Source organism: Hesperophylax consimilis, chromosome 31 (assembly GCF_061612785.1).
Source record: "Hesperophylax consimilis isolate HC1 chromosome 31, BYU_Hcon_1.0, whole genome shotgun sequence".
In the NCBI taxonomy this organism is placed as follows: Eukaryota; Metazoa; Arthropoda; class Insecta; order Trichoptera; family Limnephilidae; genus Hesperophylax; species Hesperophylax consimilis.
This window is the reverse complement of record NC_142866.1, coordinates 3,125,627-3,146,323: the sequence shown is the minus strand read 5'-3', so window position 1 is coordinate 3,146,323 and position 20,697 is coordinate 3,125,627. Positions and strand designations below refer to the sequence as shown.

General features: G+C 34.9%; 1 protein-coding gene across 1 annotated transcript in view; it reads right to left on the bottom strand.

The window, feature by feature from the left end:
* The window catches only part of bma (SCY1-like protein bma), a 414,814-nt gene that overhangs the window by 35,866 nt on the left and 358,251 nt on the right, over positions 1 to 20,697 (bottom strand). The window contains exon 7 of the mRNA XM_089649833.1: positions 16,396 to 16,491. Within this exon, the coding sequence (XP_089505959.1) occupies positions 16,396 to 16,491 (96 nt within the window). The remainder of the gene's footprint in view (positions 1 to 16,395; positions 16,492 to 20,697) is intronic.

The following is a 20,697-nucleotide window of genomic DNA, read 5'->3' as shown; positions in this document are numbered from 1 at the left end:
AACGAAGATGGAAAATATTATTAGTAAACACATTTTTTGTTCAAGCATAACATTATTTTTTATATTCAGTGATAATACTCGTACATTACAAAATCGTAACAATTATATTTTTATTTTATTATTCCCAGTGAGCTTAAAAAGAACTCACTTCGGAAAAGACAATATAAATGAACAACAATAAAAAAAAATAAACTCATTTTTAAATAAGAAAACGAATTATAAATAGGAGTTCAATGAACATTTCAAACAGATATCAAAATAGACTTGATAAATTTAACACAGTTAAATGGAGAACATTTCATAAATATATTAAAAGAAATAAACACAGAACTTTTGGAGTTCCAAAGAGAGAACGTGTCACTCATTAATAAAACTGCCGAGGAAATAGCTTTGGCCAATGTTTTTTTTTGTTGCAGGAAGTCTTAGGTTACTAGGTTAGGCGTTGAATTGCTTATATGCGGTGTATTATAAGGAGTTGATTCCAAATTTAGTCGTGTAAGTGGATGACGATAAGTGTATTGGATTTTGTGATTGTGTTTTGTGCTGGTGTATATCGCAATTAAAAATTGGTTTAGTGTTGGTGTGTGAGGAGTGTTGAATCATTTGTAGAATGACAGTTGCGATGTTATATTTTGTCGGAATCGTAAAAGGAAGTTTTGTAGAATGTGTGTCTGTGAAATCATCACAATGATAATTTATCACATCTTTAAAAAGTTATATAAAGTCATGGAAAGTGATGAAACAAAAACTTCATTAACTGGGTTATGTAGGTTAGGTTAGGTTAGTTTAGGTTAAAAACTTTTTTTTTTCATCGTTTCTAATGACTTTATATCACTTATAAAAGTGTGTTGAATTGTCACTGTGTTGAGTTATCATGGAACCGTGTAACCCGTGGTATATGATATATATTCCTTACGGCTCTATTTTGAATCACTTGTATTTCGGATGTTTGTTTTTTGGTAACAGTGCCACAGATACTAACTAGATAACTCAGGTTGGAGTGGATCATAGCGTAATGACATGGGGAACACACCTTGAAGTCGATAGAGTACCTACACAAGTTATTGGGGAAATTTTGGATTTTAATTTTTCAACATGGAAGTTCTATGAGAGGTTAGCGTCTATGAGTAACCGCCAATATTTCGTTACATGTACATGTTGGAGCTTTTCATTTCCAATAATGATATTCATGATCATGTTTTCCATCTTCCTGGCACAATAAGGTAATGTTATTTTTTACATTGAAGGTTAATATGTTTAATCGCAGCCATTTAGCAAGCTTTGCGAGATATTTATTCATTATAGCTTCAAGTTCCTTGATATTTTCAGTTTAATGATAGTAAATCACAGTATCGTCAGCGTAAAATTAAAGATTTCCCGAGACGCCATATTTTGTTAGATTATTTATATATAGTAAGAAAAGTAGAGGACCGTAAATCGATCCATGCGGTACAACACTCGTGATTTATCCATCGAAAATTTGAAAATGCCGATAAAATTGATATTGGACGATAGTTAGAAATACATATAAAAATATATACAGTTAGGTAGAATACATACAACATTTCTTATCGTATTCTTCATAAATTGGTATAATTTTTACTATCTTTAATTAGTTTGGAAATACTTCCGAGCCCATGGAAAAATGGATAAGTTGGTTTAGGTGCACGGCTATTTTTTATTTACATGTTTTAAGGATGCACGGTATTACTCCATCGATTCCTGCTACTGCATTCGACCTAAGTTTCGAGATGACCTTTAATACCTTATCCTTATTCGTCTTAGTCATATACAAGGATTGTCGTGCCTTTCGTTCTGCATAGATTGTATCACAGCCATTCGGGAATTATGAAATGGCAGCTGCCAACTTTTCTCCAACAAACTCATTAAATGCTGATGATATTTGACCGAGTTTCCTAATTTTACAATTCTTTAAGATGAGAGATTCGATTGTGTTGGTGGGTTTATGTGGAAGGTTAGACAGAATTGAGTTAATCGTTTTCCTAGTTTTTTTTTAGTTAGTTAGGCTTTGTTGGAAGCTATTGACATAATATTAGTTTTTTAAACTTCTCTTATAGTTAGAAATTATGTCTCTTAGTTTATTTTTGCGTATTGCAAGAGCAAATTAATTTGTACCATACTAAATACATGTTGTTTGGCTTCTAAAAGCGATATGCTTATATTTCTGTTTTTTAACTGAAAATCAATAAAATCCCTTTTTTTATGTTGTCAATTTCTAAAATTATACATGCAATAATATTAAAATTCTTTTAACGAAATTCTAAATCTCGATAAAAAGCAAAAAGTATTGCATCCAACCGTTGGCCAGTATTTAATTTGTAGCATAGAGTATTTACTATAAATTGGATTGCGTTGGATTGTACAACATATAAAAACAGGGATTTGTAAAAGCCAATAGCTAATGGATTACGGATAAAGTCATATATTTTCGTTGCATTTCTTCAATTGATTGGAACACATTTCTACCTAACTGTTGTGTTGGAACGCTTAGGTACAATTTTTTATTAGATTGAAAAACAAAATGCATTTGCGGGAGAGTACTTTTACAGGTTAGGAAAAATATCGTCTGCACAAGTGAAATAAAAAAAGGGGTGAAGGTGTAAAAACCCAGCGTGGCTTAAAATAAAATAAAATAAAATCATCAAACCCATTACAAAGGTCGTAAACACAATAAAGTTGACTGATATTATAATCATAATAATTCAAAAAAAAATTTTGATACCATTTTATTGTTTATATTTTTAATTTTAAAAAACCAACCGGTTTCGATTCACTCAGAACTTTAATCAGGGTTATAAAAAACATATTAAATGAATAACAGAGTTACAGTGTATTTAAATTTAAGATAGAATAGAGATACGGAGAAAGAAGGGAGAGGGAGGTAAAAGCAGCTTCAGGGGAGGAGATCATGTTTAAATGGAGCTATTTGATAAGTATAAAAAAATTGGTTTTATTTATTTTAAGGGATTTTTTTTTGATTTCAAGAGCTTCTAGATTGTTCAAACGTAGACGTAACCCATTTCTATGCATTACATACCCAAGGATTTATTAATAGATGTTACAATCATCAAGCTGAAAATTTATTAGAAGTAAACAATAACTTGGGGGAAGTTCAAGCTTTCGATGGATTTCAAGAAGTTTGTGAACTTTACTGAAATTAGAAATAATAAAAATTTATTGATCAACGAAACATCTGGAACCACAGCTATTGGCAGGGGGGGGGGGGAAACAAAACAAAACTTTGTTATTTGCAACGAAAAATCTGTTATTAACAAAAAACATAAGTTCAGTGTCAGATACAGACGTAATTTCATAAGGCGTAATATGTTGTCTTTAGGAATGCTCCGAAAATGGTACGCAATGAGAACACAGGACTCGGAAAGAAATACAATTGAAGGACTTACTGGTATGTTTGATAGAATAAATAATATATATATATATATATATATATATATATATATTGTCCTCTTCCCGTATTATGTTGATCCAGTAAGAAGTTGTTAGACTAAGTTGATCCACCTTTAACACCATATAACTTGGCTATTATGGAATACATCTGAATGAATTGACAACAGTGGTACAATAATTATCACTGTTGCCAGTTTGCCAGAAAAACCATTTGATATACTGTTAGTAAAATTTTCAAAATTTGTATGGAAATCGGATGCATAATTTATGTTGATCTACCCAAATTGGCATACTTATGTTGATCTCATATATATTGATCTTTTCCCGTAGTATGTTGATCAACCCAAATTGGCATACTTATGTTGATCTCATATATATTGATCTATTCCCGTAGTATGTTGATCCAGGTAAGAAGTTATTAGACAAAGTTGATCTGTGTCCCTATATATGGTTTTACTAAATGAACCAATCAAGGGGCAATCGGTGGACTGTTCATCACAAGGTTTTATGTGATTCCGTAATCTTTTGTGATATTGAACTCAAAGTATTAGTCTCTAGAGTCGAATATCGCATGAAATGACTGTGAAATGGTACCGTTTCAAATCAAAATGACGTGTGTTGCTTGAATTGTTTATAAGAAATGTATGCGTATTTAGATCGAAACGAAAATTTCGCAAAAACAAATCCATAAAAAAATCATAACTTAGCAGGGGTACACGGGTTCATAGGGTGAGGTTTGTCTAGGTCCTGGCGGCGGATGCGTTTTCCCATCTACTGCGTGGCGGGCCGGATCGAAATAAACTGGTTGAGGGATACCTTTCGACCATAAAAATCCAAAATGGCGGCAAAAGGAATAATGTTATGTAGGAAATTTTTAACCTGTATCTTTTACCATCTCTCCTGATTACGCTTCGTGACTTAGTAGGGGAGGCCGGGTTCTTGGTTATAATGGGTAATTAATGGATGATTGGACGCGGTTGGAGCTAACTAAAAACTGTCTATTAGTATAGCACTGCACATGTCATCCATAAACTGTGAAACAAATCAGCCTCTCGTTGGGTGGTCATGTTAAATGAATGTTATTCACTGATGTATTAATCATTATCTGATTATAATACTGAACCAATATTTCTATTTTCATTATAAAAAAAAAATGAATATCGCACCAGAGTCCCAACTGCTACCGTCTGGAGCCAGTGAGACTATGGCATCCCCAATTGGGGTTGTTGTGAGACTGAAGATATTGTGAACCTCGAAGGAGATGACGGGGAGAAAGTTGGGAGAGTACCTGGCTATTCAGATCTAGTTGCCAAACACTAATTGTAAAATAATACAAATTTATTTTAGTAAAATTTATTTGAGCCCGCGACCTTCGGATTGCTAGTCGATAGCCTTACCCCTCGATAACGGAGGCCGTCATTTAGGTACGTTTTAAATTATGTTTTACATTTGAAAGTAGAAGTTTATCACAATTTGGGAGGAGGGTATGTGTACCGCCGCCCCGGGAACCATTTATTTGATAACCCACACTTCTGCCATAGGTCTCCCCAAGTTGTTTGATATGTTTGGTGACTTATCAGGAGTGCCCGAGTTTATGGGGTGAGGTATGTGAGGGGCTTGGCGGCGGATGCGCCTGCCTAATAACTGCGTGGTGGGCCGGATCGATTAGTCCTCTTTCAACGCATCGCCTTGCAACGCAGTAGGAGAGTTAGATTCTTATGTATATCACTCGAACACACTGAACCCCAGATTACTACCCACCCATCAAACCTATTTACTTCCCAGAACTCACTCTCCTTCCTTTCCTTCAAAATTCCCCAAGCACAGCATTCACAAAGATGACATAGGCCCTGAGGGTTACGATTTTCCTCAGGACCTCCTGTGTGGATATGATGTAAAAAATATAAGAAATAAACAACAATCTCGCTAAACGTTGGCGGTGACCTATGGTAGCGGTGTTGGTTATCTAATAAATGGTTCCCGGGGCGGCGGTACACATAATTGTAATAGTTCTCGAGGGCTCTGATGTACAGAGATTATGGCTCCTGTTGATTGACGATCATATACTAAAATATCGTTGGTTGGAATCGTAGCTTGAAATGACTTTAGCCATGTTTAGTAATAAACAAATTAGAATAAATTTTTTAGCAATCATAATTTAAAATTTGAAAAATTTAATTCTCACCAATCTAATCGCCGCAATTTTAATAGTCACATATTATGGATATTACGCTTTCTTCTTCTTCTTCTTCCTAGCACTATCCCAACTCATTGCCTAGGTAGGCTGTTGGGGTCGGCTCTTCTCGTTCTCAGGTTATATCTTCTTCGGTTCTGAGTGTCGCTTTCATCTAGGCCGTTTCTTTGTTTCAACTTAATCATTACTTCGCTTTGTTTCAACTTAATCATTACAAGAAACTTACGTCGGGAGAGATGGTAAAAGATACATTAAAATAAAATTTTATTCAATCAATGTTCAAAATTTCTCTTATAAAATGACTAAGACAAATCTCACCCCATGAACCCGGGCACCCCTGCTAAGTCACGAAACGTAGTAAATGATGCATTAAAGTTACATTTTTGTTTAATCAAGTTCAAAAGATTTTGTTGATCTCATATATATTGATCTATTCCCGTAGTATGTTGAATGTTGATCCAGGTAAGAAGTTATTAGACAAAGTTGATCTGTGTCCCTATATATGGTTTTACTAAATGAACCAATCAAGGGGGCAATCGGTGGACTGTTCATCACAAGGTTTTATGTGATTCCGTAATCTTTTGTGATATTGAACTCAAAGTATTAGTCTCTAGAGTCGAATATCGCATGAAATGACTGTGAGATGGTACCGTTTCAAATCAAAATGACGTGTGTTTCTTGATTTTTTTATAAGAAATGTACCTATGTATAAATCCATAAAAAAATCATAACTTAGCAGGGGTACACGGGTTCATAGGGGGAGGTTTGTCTAAGTCCTGGCGGCGGATGCGTTTGCCCATCTACTACGTGGCGGGCCGGATCGAAAGAAACTGGTTGAGGGATACCTTTCGACCATAAAAATCCAAAATGGCGGCAAAAGGAATAATGTTATGTAGGAAATTTTGAACCTGTATCTTTTACCATCTCTCCTGATTACGCTTCGTGACTTAGTAGGGGAGGCCGGGTTCTTGGTTATAATGGGTAATTAATGGATGATTGGACGCGGTTGGAGCTAACTAAAAACTGTCCAAAGAAGCGAAGCTAGCAGTCCACAATGGAGTGCTGGTACCTACCCTAATATACGGAAGTGAGGCATGGAACTGGCAGAAGAAGGCTGAAAGAAGACTGAATACTGTAGAAATGAGATCCCTGAGGCATATGTACGGTAAAATCATGTATGACAAAATGTGCGTATGCTGTGTCTATTCTACAGATATTTTATTAGAGCCTGTTAAAAGGAGCTAGCAGCATTGATCCCCGGTGCACCGAGCACGTGCTTGATACTCGACGGACCGAGCGGAATACACGTTCACAGTTAAGTTGATGTTATCTATACATATATGAACGGGTCGTTTCTCCGACTCGTTTTATCGTAAGTCGGCTCGCATGTGGAACGAGCTATCAATATAATCCGGGCCTCTTTAAGACCCGCATTAATAAATTCATTCCTACAGCCCCTACCTTAACCCGCCTCATAACGCTGCCCAACCGGTTGGCGACATAGTTTCTATGTATTTAACGTGTAAAGACAGGGGCGCTCTAGTGAGAGGTGTCACATAAAAAAATCATACCGCCGAATTTGAATATGGAGACTTACAAAAACTTCCGTCTGGAGCCAGTGAGACTATGGCATCCTCAAAGGAGACCTCAAAGGAGATGACGAGGAGGAAGGTGGGAGAGTACCTGGCTATTCAGATATAACCAAACACTAATTGTAAAATAGTGCAAATTAATTTTAATAAAATTTATTTGGACCCGCGACCTACGGATTGCTAGTCGAGAGCCACCTCAAGTAGTTTGATATGTTTGGTGACTTAGCAGGAGTGCCCGGGTTTATGGGGTGAGGTTTGTTCGGTTCTTGGCGGCAGATGCGCTTGCCTACCAAATGCGTGGTGGGCCGGATCGATTAATCCTCTTTCAACGCATCGCCTTGCAACGCAGTAGGAGAGTTGGAATCTTATGTTTATCACTCGAACACACTGACCCCCAGAATACTACCCACCCATCCATACCTATTTCCTTCCCAGAACTCACTGACCTTCCTTTCTTTCAAAATACCCCCAACACAGCATTCACAAAGATGACATAGGCCTTGAGGGTTACGATTTTCCTTAGGGCCTCCTGTGTGGAGACGATGTAAAAAAATACAAAAAATAAACAACTATCTCGCTAAAACGTTGGCGGTGACTAATGGTAGGTGTATTGGTTATCTAATATATTGGCTCCCGGGGCGGCGGTACACATAATTGTAATAATTCTCGAGGGCTCTGATGTACAGACATTATGGCTCCTGTTGATTGACGAACATATACTAAAACATCGTTGGTTGGAATCGGTGCTTGAAATGACTTTAGCCATGTTTAGTAAAAAACAAATTGGAATAAATTTTTCAGCAATTTCAATTTAAAATTTGAAAAATTAAATTCTCACCAATCTAATCACCGCAATTTTAATAGGCACATATTATGGATATTACGCTTTGTTTCAACTTAATCATTACAAGAAACTTACGTCGGGAGAGATGGTAAAAGATACATTAAAATAAAATTTTATTCAATCAATGTTCAAAATTTCTCTTATAAAATGACTTAGACAAATCTCACCCCATGAACCCGGGCACCCCTGCTAAGTCACGAAACGTAGTAAATGATGCATTAAAGTTACATTTTTGTTTAATCAAGTTCAAAAGATTTTGTTGATCTCATATATATTGATCTATTCCCGTAGTATGTTGAATGTTGATCCAGGTAAGAAGTTATTAGACAAAGTTGATCTGTGTCCCTATATATGGTTTTACTAAATGAACCAATCAAGGGGGCAATCGGTGGACTGTTCATCACAAGGTTTTATGTGATTCCGTAATATTTTGTGATATTGAACTCAAAGTATTAGTCTCTAGAGTCGAATATCGCATGAAATGACTGTGAGATGGTACCGTTTCAAATCAAAATGACGTGTGTTTCTTGAATTGTTTATAAGAAATATATGCGTATGTAGATTGAAACGAAAATTTCGCAAAAACAAATCCATAAAAAAATCATAACTTAGCAGGGGTACACGGGTTCATAGGGTGAGGTTTGTCTAAGTCCTGGCGGCGGATGCGTTTGCCCATCTACTGCGTGGCGGGCCGGATCGAAAGAAACTGGTTGAGGGATACCTTTCGACCATAAAAATCCAAAATGGCGGCAAAAGGAATAATGTTATGTAGGAAATTTTGAACTTGTATCTTTTACCATCTCTCCTGATTACGCTTCGTGACTTAGTAGGGGAGGCCGGGTTCTTGGTTATAATGGGTAATTAGTGGATGATTGGACGCGGTTGGAGCTAACTAAAAACTGTCCAAAGAAGCGAAGCTAGCAGTCCACAATGGAGTGCTGGTACCTACCCTAATATATGGAAATGAGGCATGGAATTGGCAGAAGAAGGCTGAAAGTAGACAGAATACTGTAGAAATGAGATCCCTGAGGCATATGTGCGATAAAATCATGTATGACGAAATGTGCGTATGCTGTGTCTATTCTACAGATATTTTATTAGAGCCTGTTAAAAGGAGCTAGCAGCATTCATCCCCGGTTCACCGTGCACGTGCTTGATACTCGACGGACCGAGCGGAATACACGTTCACAGTTAAGTTGATGTTATCTATACATATATGAACGGGTCGTTTCTCCGACTCGTTTTATCGTAAGTCGGCTCGCATGTGGAACGAGCTATCAATATAATCCGGGCCTTTTAAGACCCGCATTAATAAATTCATTCCTACAGCCCCTACCTTAACCCGCCTCATAACGCTGCCCAACCGGTTGGCGACATAGTTTCTATGTATTTAACGTGTAAAGAGAGGGGCGCTCTAGTGAGAGGTGTCACATAAAAAAATCATACCGCTGAATTTGAATATGGAGACTTACAAAAACTTCCGTCTGGAGCCAGTGAGACTATGGCATCCTCAAAGGAGACCTCAAAGGAGATGACGAGGAGGAAGGTGGGAGAGTACCTGGCTATTCAGATATAACCAAACACTAATTGTAAAATAGTGCAAATTAATTTTAATAAAATTTGTTTGAACCCGCGACCTTCGGATTGCTAGTCGAGAGCCACCTCAAGTTGTTTGATATGTTTGGTGACTTATCAGGAGTGCCCGAGTTTATGGAGTGAGGTTTGTTCGGTTCTTGGCGGCAGATGCGCTTGCCTACCAAATGCGTGGTGGGCCGGATCGATTAATCCTCTTTCAACGCATCGCCTTGCAACGCAGTAGGAGAGTTGGAATCTTATGTTTATCACTCGAACACACTGACCCCCAGAATACTACCCACCCATCCATACCTATTTCCTTCCCAGAACTCACTGACCTTCCTTTCTTTCAAAATACCCCCAACACAGCATTCACAAAGATGACATAGGCCTTGAGGGTTACGATTTTCCTTAGGGCCTCCTGTGTGGAGACGATGTAAAAAAATACAAAAAATAAACAACTATCTCGCTAAATCGTTGGCGGTGACTAATGGTAGGTGTATTGGTTATCTAATAAATGGCTCCCGGGGCGGCGGTACACATAATTGTAATAATTCTCGAGGGCTCTGATGTACAGACATTATGGCTCCTGTTGATTGACGAACATATACTAAAACATCGTTGGTTGGAATCGGTGCTTGAAATGACTTTAGCCATGTTTAGTAAAAAACAAATTGGAATAAATTTTTCAGCAATTTCAATTTAAAATTTGAAAAATTTAATTCTCACCAATCTAATCACCGCAATTTTAATAGGCACATATTATGGATATTACGCTTTGTTTCAACTTAATCATTACAAGAAACTTACGTCGGGAGAGATGGTAAAAGATACATAAAATAAAATTTTATTCAATCAATGTTCAAAATTTCTCTTATAAAATGACTTAGACAAATCTCACCCCATGAACCCGGGCACCCCTGCTAAGTCACGAAACGTAGTAAATGATGCATTAAAGTTACATTTTTGTTTAATCAAGTTCAAAAGATTTTTTAAGTATGGATTTGACGTTTTTGAAAGTTCCATTTCAATATAAATACGCGTGAGGCAGTCTATCCTCTTTAAGTACAGAGTCATTTTCATAGAATATGGATGTTCTAACGGAATCAAAAAGTACCACAACGCGCGCGAAATTGGCGGTTACAAGTTACAACACATGCAAGCGGTCAAGTTTGTCAGAAATATATAGATCAACAAAATAAATCGTGTAAAATGTATATGCGACCGAAAAATGGGCGTGGCTTACAGCAAAATCTCGATGACACAAGTTGATCTGTAAGGATTTACATATGTATGCCAGCTTGGGTAGTGGATCAACATATCCGGGGTGGATCAACAAATGCAAACGGATCAACATATACCTGGCGTACCGTCGCGCGAGATCAACATAGTACGAGAGGGGATAAATATATATATATATATATATATATATATATATATATATATAAAAAAATATAAAAAGTATTTTCGTCCAAATATTGTTGGAATACCGACCCTCCAAAAAATTAAGAGTAAGCATTTATCGGTGTTGCGATTAGTTGATTAGTTGTTGAGTCAAAGGCTGCATTTAGTATTACGAAAAATGGAATTATTCATGTTGTTGTAGCTGAAAATTTTATTTTTCTTAAATTCGATTTTTTGTATGAAGGTTCTCAGGAAAAGTCGCGAGCTGCCACTGGCTTTGACCAACATTATTTTTGCCTGAAGTGCTTTTCCGTGACGTGTTTATGAATGTAATAATTAATATACCACTCCATTTCCCAATTGAGCATACGATGGAGAAATAAGCGTTTTTCTGTGTCTTTCTCAGAGTAATAACTAATATTACAATTTTCGCTCGTGAGGTTATTGAGAAATATGCAATTGGTATTCGCAATTCATTTCGAATTCTTATGTAGGTAATCTATACATAAAACATAATCACTACATTTTTATTTGACCTATCCAAAAGCAAAATAATATTTTCAGACGTAAATTGTAATAGACAATTCTAAATGATTAATAAAGGTATTCAATTTTTTTAAATTATTTTAAACTTTTAAATGTTCATATATCTTCAAAGCACTATTAAATGGCACAAAACCGCCTTTCTTCAAAAAAATTCCTTTGATAAAATTATAAAAAAATGTGGTTTATTATTAACGCCTTTGAAAAGTGTACCAAAATTACGTATTTATAAATAGTTTTTATTTGACCTGTCACTTTTGAAAATATAGCTTTTAATTGCATTCTAGTGCTGTACTATTACTACTAATTATGAATACAATACAACTATATATAATTGTGATTCATATGCCATCAAACTCCTATATGAGATCTCCAAAAATTCCATTTTACTTGAATGATTTATCCAACGAACGTAAATACGGATAATTAATTTGGTAATGGAATCACGTGAACATTTTTTTCCACAAATCCTTATTTTTCCATAAGGCCGAAGTTCAATCCCGATTGCAGCGCTATGGCAGATTATTGTGGTGAGATTAACATGTGATGCTGTTCGACAGTTCACACTTCTTCAATGATTGCAAATTTACTTTGTGGTGTAATTTTAACCACAATCTATCTGCATTTATGTATAAAATAACGGTGAAAACAAAGATGGTTATTTTCATTTAATTTTATCATCATTACATTTAAATCATTTCTACAAGGTAAGCATTTACTATTACGTTATAAAGTAAATTCCTCAGGTCAAATGAGTTTTATAACTTATCGAGATTGATTTGCAAAAAATGATAAAAAAATACTTCTTTTTGAATTTCACTTGTGTTTTTGGTAATGAATTAAAGCAAATGTTGGAAATGGAAATTATACCACTTCCTGATAACTGATAGACTCGTTGTCAATGACAATACATTCTATGAACTTTCTTTCTCAAAAAATAATAAATAAATACTTCTGTTTTAATTTCACTTGTGTTTTCGGTAATTAATTAAAACAAATGTTGGAAATGGAAATTATCCCACTTCCTGATAACAGATAGACTCGTTGTCGATGACAATACATTCTATCAACTTTTGGTGGCAATATCGCACACATACACGGACATCTTACACTCATTTCTCTGAAATCAAATGATATTACAGTAGTTAAAATACGAAATAAATATCGGTCCTGCACGATCGGCATATGGCAAGGTCAGTAGCGCGGTTGACTCTGATCCCTGGAAAAGAAGGTTCGATATTCAGCCAAACCATTTTATTTTAAGTTTTAAAAGTCATTTCAAAATACAAAAAAACTTTGTTTTTTACAAGTTCATTTGTTGATATTTTGTACGATGGTGGATAGTTTTAAAACGTTGTAGAATTGCAAATAATTGTCATTTACGTAAAAAAAAAATCCTGTCTGAAAACTCATATTCTTCTCACCGATTCTCAAATTAATTTGAAATCTTTATTTTCTTTCTGCAAACTTTTGTAAAGATTTCTATTTATCTTCCGTTATAGAAAAATCTAATATAATTGAAGTAAGATACAATGAAAGTAGTTATCATGACGCAAACTTGAAATGAGATGAATAGGTAGAGGAAAGGAAGCATATTCGGAATACCATTTACATTTTAGGGTGCAGAAAATAAGATAACAATGTTTTTACGAATAAAAGTCTATTTAAATTTTAAGAAACTAATAGTTTATTAGGAAACGAGAACAGAAATTAAAAAAAAAATATTACAGTGCTTTTAAAAAATAAAAAATTAAAGAATGAGAAAAAATGCGTTTTTTTAAAAGTGCATGTAATTCGGAATAGTATATTCCAAATTATATTCACTTTTAATATTTCAGAATATAATAGTGTCTTGTTAATTATTTGCAATAATCACATACATACTCTTCTGTTTCGCATCCGGCACATTCATTGTGTACCCAGAGGTTGCACATTAGGCACTTGACCCAAAGTTCTCCCCTTACATCCTGACTGAAAGGACCATTGCAGAAAAAGCACACTGCGTCTTCATCGTTTGGTTTATTAGTTCCAGGAGGGATGACTATATCAGAAGAGGAACTGTCATCAATTACTTCCGATGCAGAAGAATCCGAGTCAGTAGCAATATCTGTCGTTTTTTTCTTTTTGGAATTTTTTGTACCCTTGGGCTTGTTCTTGGCAGTCCTCTTTTCCTGTTCATCTATTAGTTGCTTCTTGTATGGAGAACTTGATATAACGGTTGAAACCGCTGATTTACGCCCTCTATTGGATGTTTTTTTCCTAGTTTGCGGAATCGGGGAAACATCAAATGGGGTAATGATAGTGCGATTGGGTCTTCCACGCGAAGTTGACGGCTGGGGTTCAATCGCGACCAAGGAAGGACTTTGTTCTTCGGGTGGACTTTCCATTAAAGCTAATGGACGTGCTTCAACTTCCATCATGGGTGTTGTTGACGCTTCTGCACAATGCTGGACTTCAGACTCTTCAATTTCTGCAGCAAGAAAGTCAGCATCGCTAAAAATATGCCGGTTGAAGGGATAGATTCCACTAACTTTGAATCAATTTGCTGCAATCTCTCCGGTTTGGCATTTGCGATAAGCATTTCCAAATAACTCCGTTATGTCATATACTGACAAAGCTCGTGCGTTATTACGTAGCCACATACAAATTTCTTCGCTATAATAGGCCTTCAGAGGACTCATGAATGACCTGTCGAGGGGCTGAATTTTGTGTGTGCAGTGAGGAGGGAGTGATATTATGGAGACGTGATTCGCTCTAGCCAAATCTACAATCTCCAAGTTTTTTGTATGGCTATAATGACCATCCAAGATTAACAAAACCGGAGAGCTCTCGCTTGGTTTAGTTTTCTCCATGAAACGTAAAAACCATTGGGTAAATAGGTGAGTTTGTATCCACCCAGATGGATGACATACTCCAACAGATCTAGCCGGGGCTCCTTTCATGAGCTGTAGATTCATATTTTTGCAGGGGAAAATTATCATTGGAGGCACATATATGCCTGATGCGCTCATACAAACCACAATAGTTATAAGAGACCCTCGTTCAGCCGAAGTTAGTGCACCGATTTGTTTTTTACCACGGCGTCCAATGATTTTCGGGATTTTACTTTGAACGATAGATAGTCCTGATTCATCTACGTTGAATATACGGTCGGCGGGGTAGTTTTTTTCTGAATACACATTTTCTAGTATGTCGTAAAATGTGTCCAATTTTTCTTTGGTAAAACCGATGGCTCTTGCAAACGAGGTTCCTGTAGGTTTTCTCATAGTTAACACATTTTTGTGTCTATTTAGGAAGCCTTTCAATCAGTATCTGCCAGCAATTCCCGATTTAAAAGGAGTTGGATGATTATTTTTAACAGCCACTTGATAAGACAATCGTCGGATATCCATTTGTGTTAGACCATAGAATTTTTTTTCCATTACAAGGGCGTAGTCTACCAATTGTTTTTCGAACTCTGCACTAAAAACTGGTTTTCGGCCAATTTTCTTTGAGGTTAAAGTCAAAGGGTCCGCATCTTTTTCGGATACGAGTCGAAACAAAGTTGTACGTGGGACTTTAAAGTATTTAGCTGCCATCAAATATCCCATTTTTTTTATTGCGAACAGCACTAATGGCTTCACACATATCATTCGAATCCCACTTCTTCCTTTTCTGGTACAAATTTGGTGACGACATCTCTGTAAAATTAAATAAAAGTACTGAAAAAAAATGAATATAATTTGGAATACTATTCCGATTTTGCATCACATTCCGTATTCCGCATTAGCAACATATAACCTAAAAGATCTTTCTTATATCACATGTCAACGTATTAAAAAATGCAAAAACGAAAGCAATACTATAAAAATATAACTCTTTCTGAAGTGATTTCATTTATAATGTTATAAAATAGTTTGGAATATGGGGTGATTATATTGGATTAAAAACTCACCGAAAAAGTTTTGATAGGAGCAACTTCACAAAACACGTCAGCATTCATCCGCAGACACAGGAGAACTATTATACTGGCCAAAATCAAGGCTCACAGCTTCGACTTTCAATAGTTATAATTATTACCGATAGATTCCGCCACCCGAACCGAAGATAAGACGGTATTCCGAATTACCAACAGTATTCCAAATACGCTTCCTTTCCTCTACTAAAGAAAAACGTAAAGACACTTTATTGAGGGTGAGTGTTTTTACTATTTGGTCATTAAAATGTAAAAACCCAAATAGGGTGTCAATAAATAAATGAATTAATTAATCGAAAATCTGAGGTTTGTCAATTTTGGAAAAAAATGTCCTAGTTCGAGCAGATAAAAAATCAATATCAGGAAATTTAACTTCTAGTTCATATTCAAGCAAGGATCATAATCATTTAGATCATGCTTCTAGTATGTGCCTAATTGAAACCTGTACCCCTCAAACTCTCCAGCTGGATTCTCTCGACCCACGGGACACAGGGACGCCCATATTTTTACCCAGTCCTCATAACCTTTTCCTCTACATATTTCTCTCCTAACTTAAAAGAACCTTTACACAGCATCCTTGAAACATAAGCCTGTGTGGAGTTAAAAAAAGTGCAGAAGAAAAGAAGGTTCGTAAAGCTTCACCGTTTGAGGAGTGGTTTGAGAGATTGAATTTATCAAATTTTGTGACATGTAAAGTTCTCAGCAATTCCCGGCATGGTAATTACTTTTATAGTTCAATTTAGGTAAGGTTATGTTAGGGTAAATCTGGAGGTAAGTAGTTTTATACATACATACTTACCTAAGTTATTTCGGCACACCTAGTGATAATCCTGGATAACGATAGTACTTAATTACTTACCAATGTAATCCAGGTTGGGTTGCACCATCTTTGAGAAACGGGAAGACCAGGCGGTGCAAGGCATCGGTTCGGGGCTCTCGATGTCGAGAACACGCTCTGAAAAAATACGAGTTTTAATAACAAGCTGAAGATTTGTCCTACGTACACGATTAGCTATAATTAAAGACGGTTAAATATAATTATAAGGATTCGCTTTGCTTGGGACGCGTGAGATAACCTACGAGTACAATGCTCTCATATTTTAACGTTTTACTTAATACAATATTTAGCTTAATTTTATTCTCTATTAATACATTATATACACACGAAAAAAGAAGGGTTTGGCTAATTTATTAAGAATCTCTTCAAGTTATTAAAAATCAGGCTAAAAACGGAATTGCATGCCTCAACCGGATGACTTCACAAATTTCCTGATAAACTTTAAGACTAAACTAAAAAATTCTTTTAAACACACCTTTCAAAAATTATATTTTGTATGTTCCGTTTTGGGAAATATTAAAGACTGAAACATTAAAAAAAATCTATTTTAATATTTGGTCGAAAAATTGGTCGTGTAATTTTTATGAAAACATATGTTTTCATATCGTAAATTATCAATATTGGAAAATTTATATATATCTGAAAAAAAAAACTTCCGGGAAAATTGAAAAATTTCTCGGAAAATTAGGTAAATTGTTTTGAAACAGAAACTCCAAGTGTTAGAATTTTATTGTGAGATTTTCTCATTGAAGAGATTAGTTGCTGAGTGATTCAGATTTAAAATATTGCAAATTTATTAAAAATCTGGTTTAATTATTCGTATTCTGGTTGAAAACGGGATTGGAGGCTGTTAAAGAGTAAACAGGTTTCCTAACACGTGTTCAAAAAAATTCGAATATTGGGACCTTTAATCCCTAGATGTATTATGAGAAAGACAATTAATGGATTTCAATCACGTTTTAAAATGATTTGAATAAATCTAATTTTTATCCTTGTGGCTGTAAATTTCAACACTATATAAGTTAAATAAAACAAAACATGTCATAAGTTCGGATCCAAATCAAAGTGGGTACGATATCTGGTGGTAGGTACTTTTATTACACTATACTAGTTATTGGTAACCTCCATGATATGAAATAAATTTAAATAAAAATCAACACCTTATTTGATTAAAAAAATTTAGTAAATTTATTAAACTTCGAGTTATATAGTTTGGTGCTCCACATAACTCCGTCATATTTTTTCATCGCAGATACCATGAAACCTCTATTTAATAAATAATGATAATAGGTTGAAAGACCTGTTTTTTTTAATAAATCGACCAAACAAAAAGAGGTCGACCTATCTTATATGCGTAAGAAACATAAACAAAAAAAGATAAAATTGGTATCTGAAACATCAGATCTATGAATTTTGTAAATTATTGGTTAAAGCAGTCACATTTAGTACATACACCGCACATCAGAACCCGTATAGAAACACTTTTAAAAATTATAATTTCCCAATACAAAAGCTTAGTGGCTCGGCACTTAAAGGTGTTGTAATCAAAGCGAGAACGCTAACATAATTTTATAAGGTAAAAAGATAAAGAGGTATTTTCTTCCCATAAAACTTAACAAGGAGTAACTAAATATGACATTCTTAAATTTTTTTTTTGTGTAATTTTTCTCATCTTGCCTGTACGGAACTAAAATCAATAAACGTTTAATGTAATTATAGCCACTTATTCGGTGCCAACTTTCGAGGTCTGCGGTCCCATTGTGCGACGTAACGCGACACCCTGAACAATCAGTCCATTGTTTCTGTCCGGTCACTGGCATTTACATACATAGATACATCTTGTATGCTTATATATAATCAACACTTGAATTTTTCTCGACCTGCTTATGAGATGGTGACATATCTGATGCGAGATGGTACATTGATGATTCCAGATCCACTTTATATGGCGCCGGATAGCGGATTCTCTACACTGCAGTGGGACCAGCAATATCTGTATATTTTGTTTGTACATAATAATAATAGCTGGTCGTACCACTGTAGGCAACACAAGGGTTTCATAATTTTTAAAGGAGATTGCTGCAAAGCAATCTTCACAAACGTTGCCAACAAGGCCAACTCGGCTCCTTTAGAGTTAGATTTTGCTCTATATTTGCCCAAAAAGTGGCTCGTTTTTCGAGACCGATAGGAACCGGTTCCTTACTTTGATAAATAACTAGTCCCACATCGGTTCCGATCGATCAGCCGGTTGTATTTCCAGTTAAGGAACCGGTTCCACAAAAAATTATGACAATACATTTTTTTTTCATTTTTGATAAATATTCCAAAAGTTCCGGTTCCAGAAGTTCCACATTTAAATAGTATCTACGGTTCCAGTGACAGCAATGGAATCAATTCCTTGTAACCGGGATCTTTTCTAGTAGATAAAAGATACAACAATACTACCTAATAACGTTTAACAGTTGATAAGCATTGGTATCTGTAATTATTGTGATCATCAATAAAAATAAGTATCCTAATCTAAAACTCCGGTGCTAAATCGATACAGTTTTAATCAATCTACTAAGTGATATTATTTATCTGTTCTACAAGCGCTGATAAACATCAATAACAAAATAAAACTCCAATAAATCCTTGTTACCATTTTGTACTAAATAATAATACTGAAGTGAGAAAAGAGTGTCTTCACCGCGGAGATCTCTCATTGGTTATTAAACCTCCAAAGAGTGTTTGAAATTAAACCAATTACGTTAACTATTATTATTTCTAAGTTAACAAGTGATATTATAATTTAAACAACACGAAAAATAATACAAAGGCAAACAAACAAAGTAATGACAACAATCCTATACATTTAAATGTAATCCTTAACCAGCTCTCAAAAACCCTCAATGACAAACTTAAAGAGATGGAAAAAATATTGTTTATAAGATAGACGCAAGATTCAAGGACCTTACATATCAATTAGAACCTATTATAAAATCAGTGGAATTTTTATCTTCACAAATTGAAACTTTAAACACCAAAATGTTATAGCTTTGAGCAGTAAAACCACTAAAATTGATTCTCTGGAATGCGAAATTATTAATTTGAAGGAAGTTATAAAGGACGTTAATATGAAAATGAACCAACGAGAACAATATGATAGAATACGTAATGTTGAAATTTGCGGAATTTGCCGATGTCAAAAAGTGAAAACCTTCAGGATATTATAATGAATATATCCCAGAAAGTTGGGAACCAACTACAAAAAGAGGACATTAAATTCATTCATAGAGTGCGACCATGGCCAACAGCAGCTTCTAAAATTACATCTACACCCACATCTACATCAAATATAATCATACGTCTTCTTCGGCGAGATTGCAAGGACGCTTTGTTGGTAGCTGCTCTCCTTCGGACCTTGACTTCAGCAGATATTGGCCTGTCAGGAGTAGCAAGCCGTATATTCCTCAATGATCACCTCACGCCTTCTAACAAGTTACTAATGAAGAAAACCATGGAATTTAAAAGTGAAAAAAATTATAAAATATCTTTGGACAAAAAACTGTTATATATTTATGAGAAAAAATGACGGTTCTCCGGTTATTCGAATTTCCTCTGAGGCAGATATAAACAAAATAGCATGACTCCTTTCAAATACTCCAATGATTTTTCTTTTCATTTCTATTCGCATTGGGCATATGTAGCATACACAATTTAAAACTATTCTTTAATCTTATAACTTTCAGTAAACAAAATACTTTTAATAAAGTTATGGCATATCATACGTCTCGTAAGAGGTTAAATTTACATTGCACACATTTTGTCTACATTAATCGAACTCCCATTACTACTTTACCATACCTTTATTTGTATTATAATTAAAATGAAATTTTGGTGATATCTTATTTATGTTTTACAATATGGCTTCTTTAAGATATTTTTCACTGTACCCTAAAAACTTTAAAAAACAAATTAACCTTACAATGTACCTTAATCACAACTTTTATTTTTTTGTTCGCCTCTTCTTTTAATTATTTTTTTTTACCAATGTCTTTAAATATCTATTTTCTTCCTAACCTGTAACTATAAAAAGATTGTAAACGGAACATAACTGGTTTATCTTATATTCAACTAAAATTTAAAATTTATTTACATGTATAACTGTCTGTTTCCTAAATACTAAAATAAAAAAATAATATATATTTAATCAGGAATACTGAATAATAATCGAGGAATTTTCAGGAATACAATTGATAAATAATAGTTCTAACAGTTGGAAGTGAATTTATTTAAATAGTAAGCGCAAACAACATTAGGGCAATTTCCTAAATAGTTGTT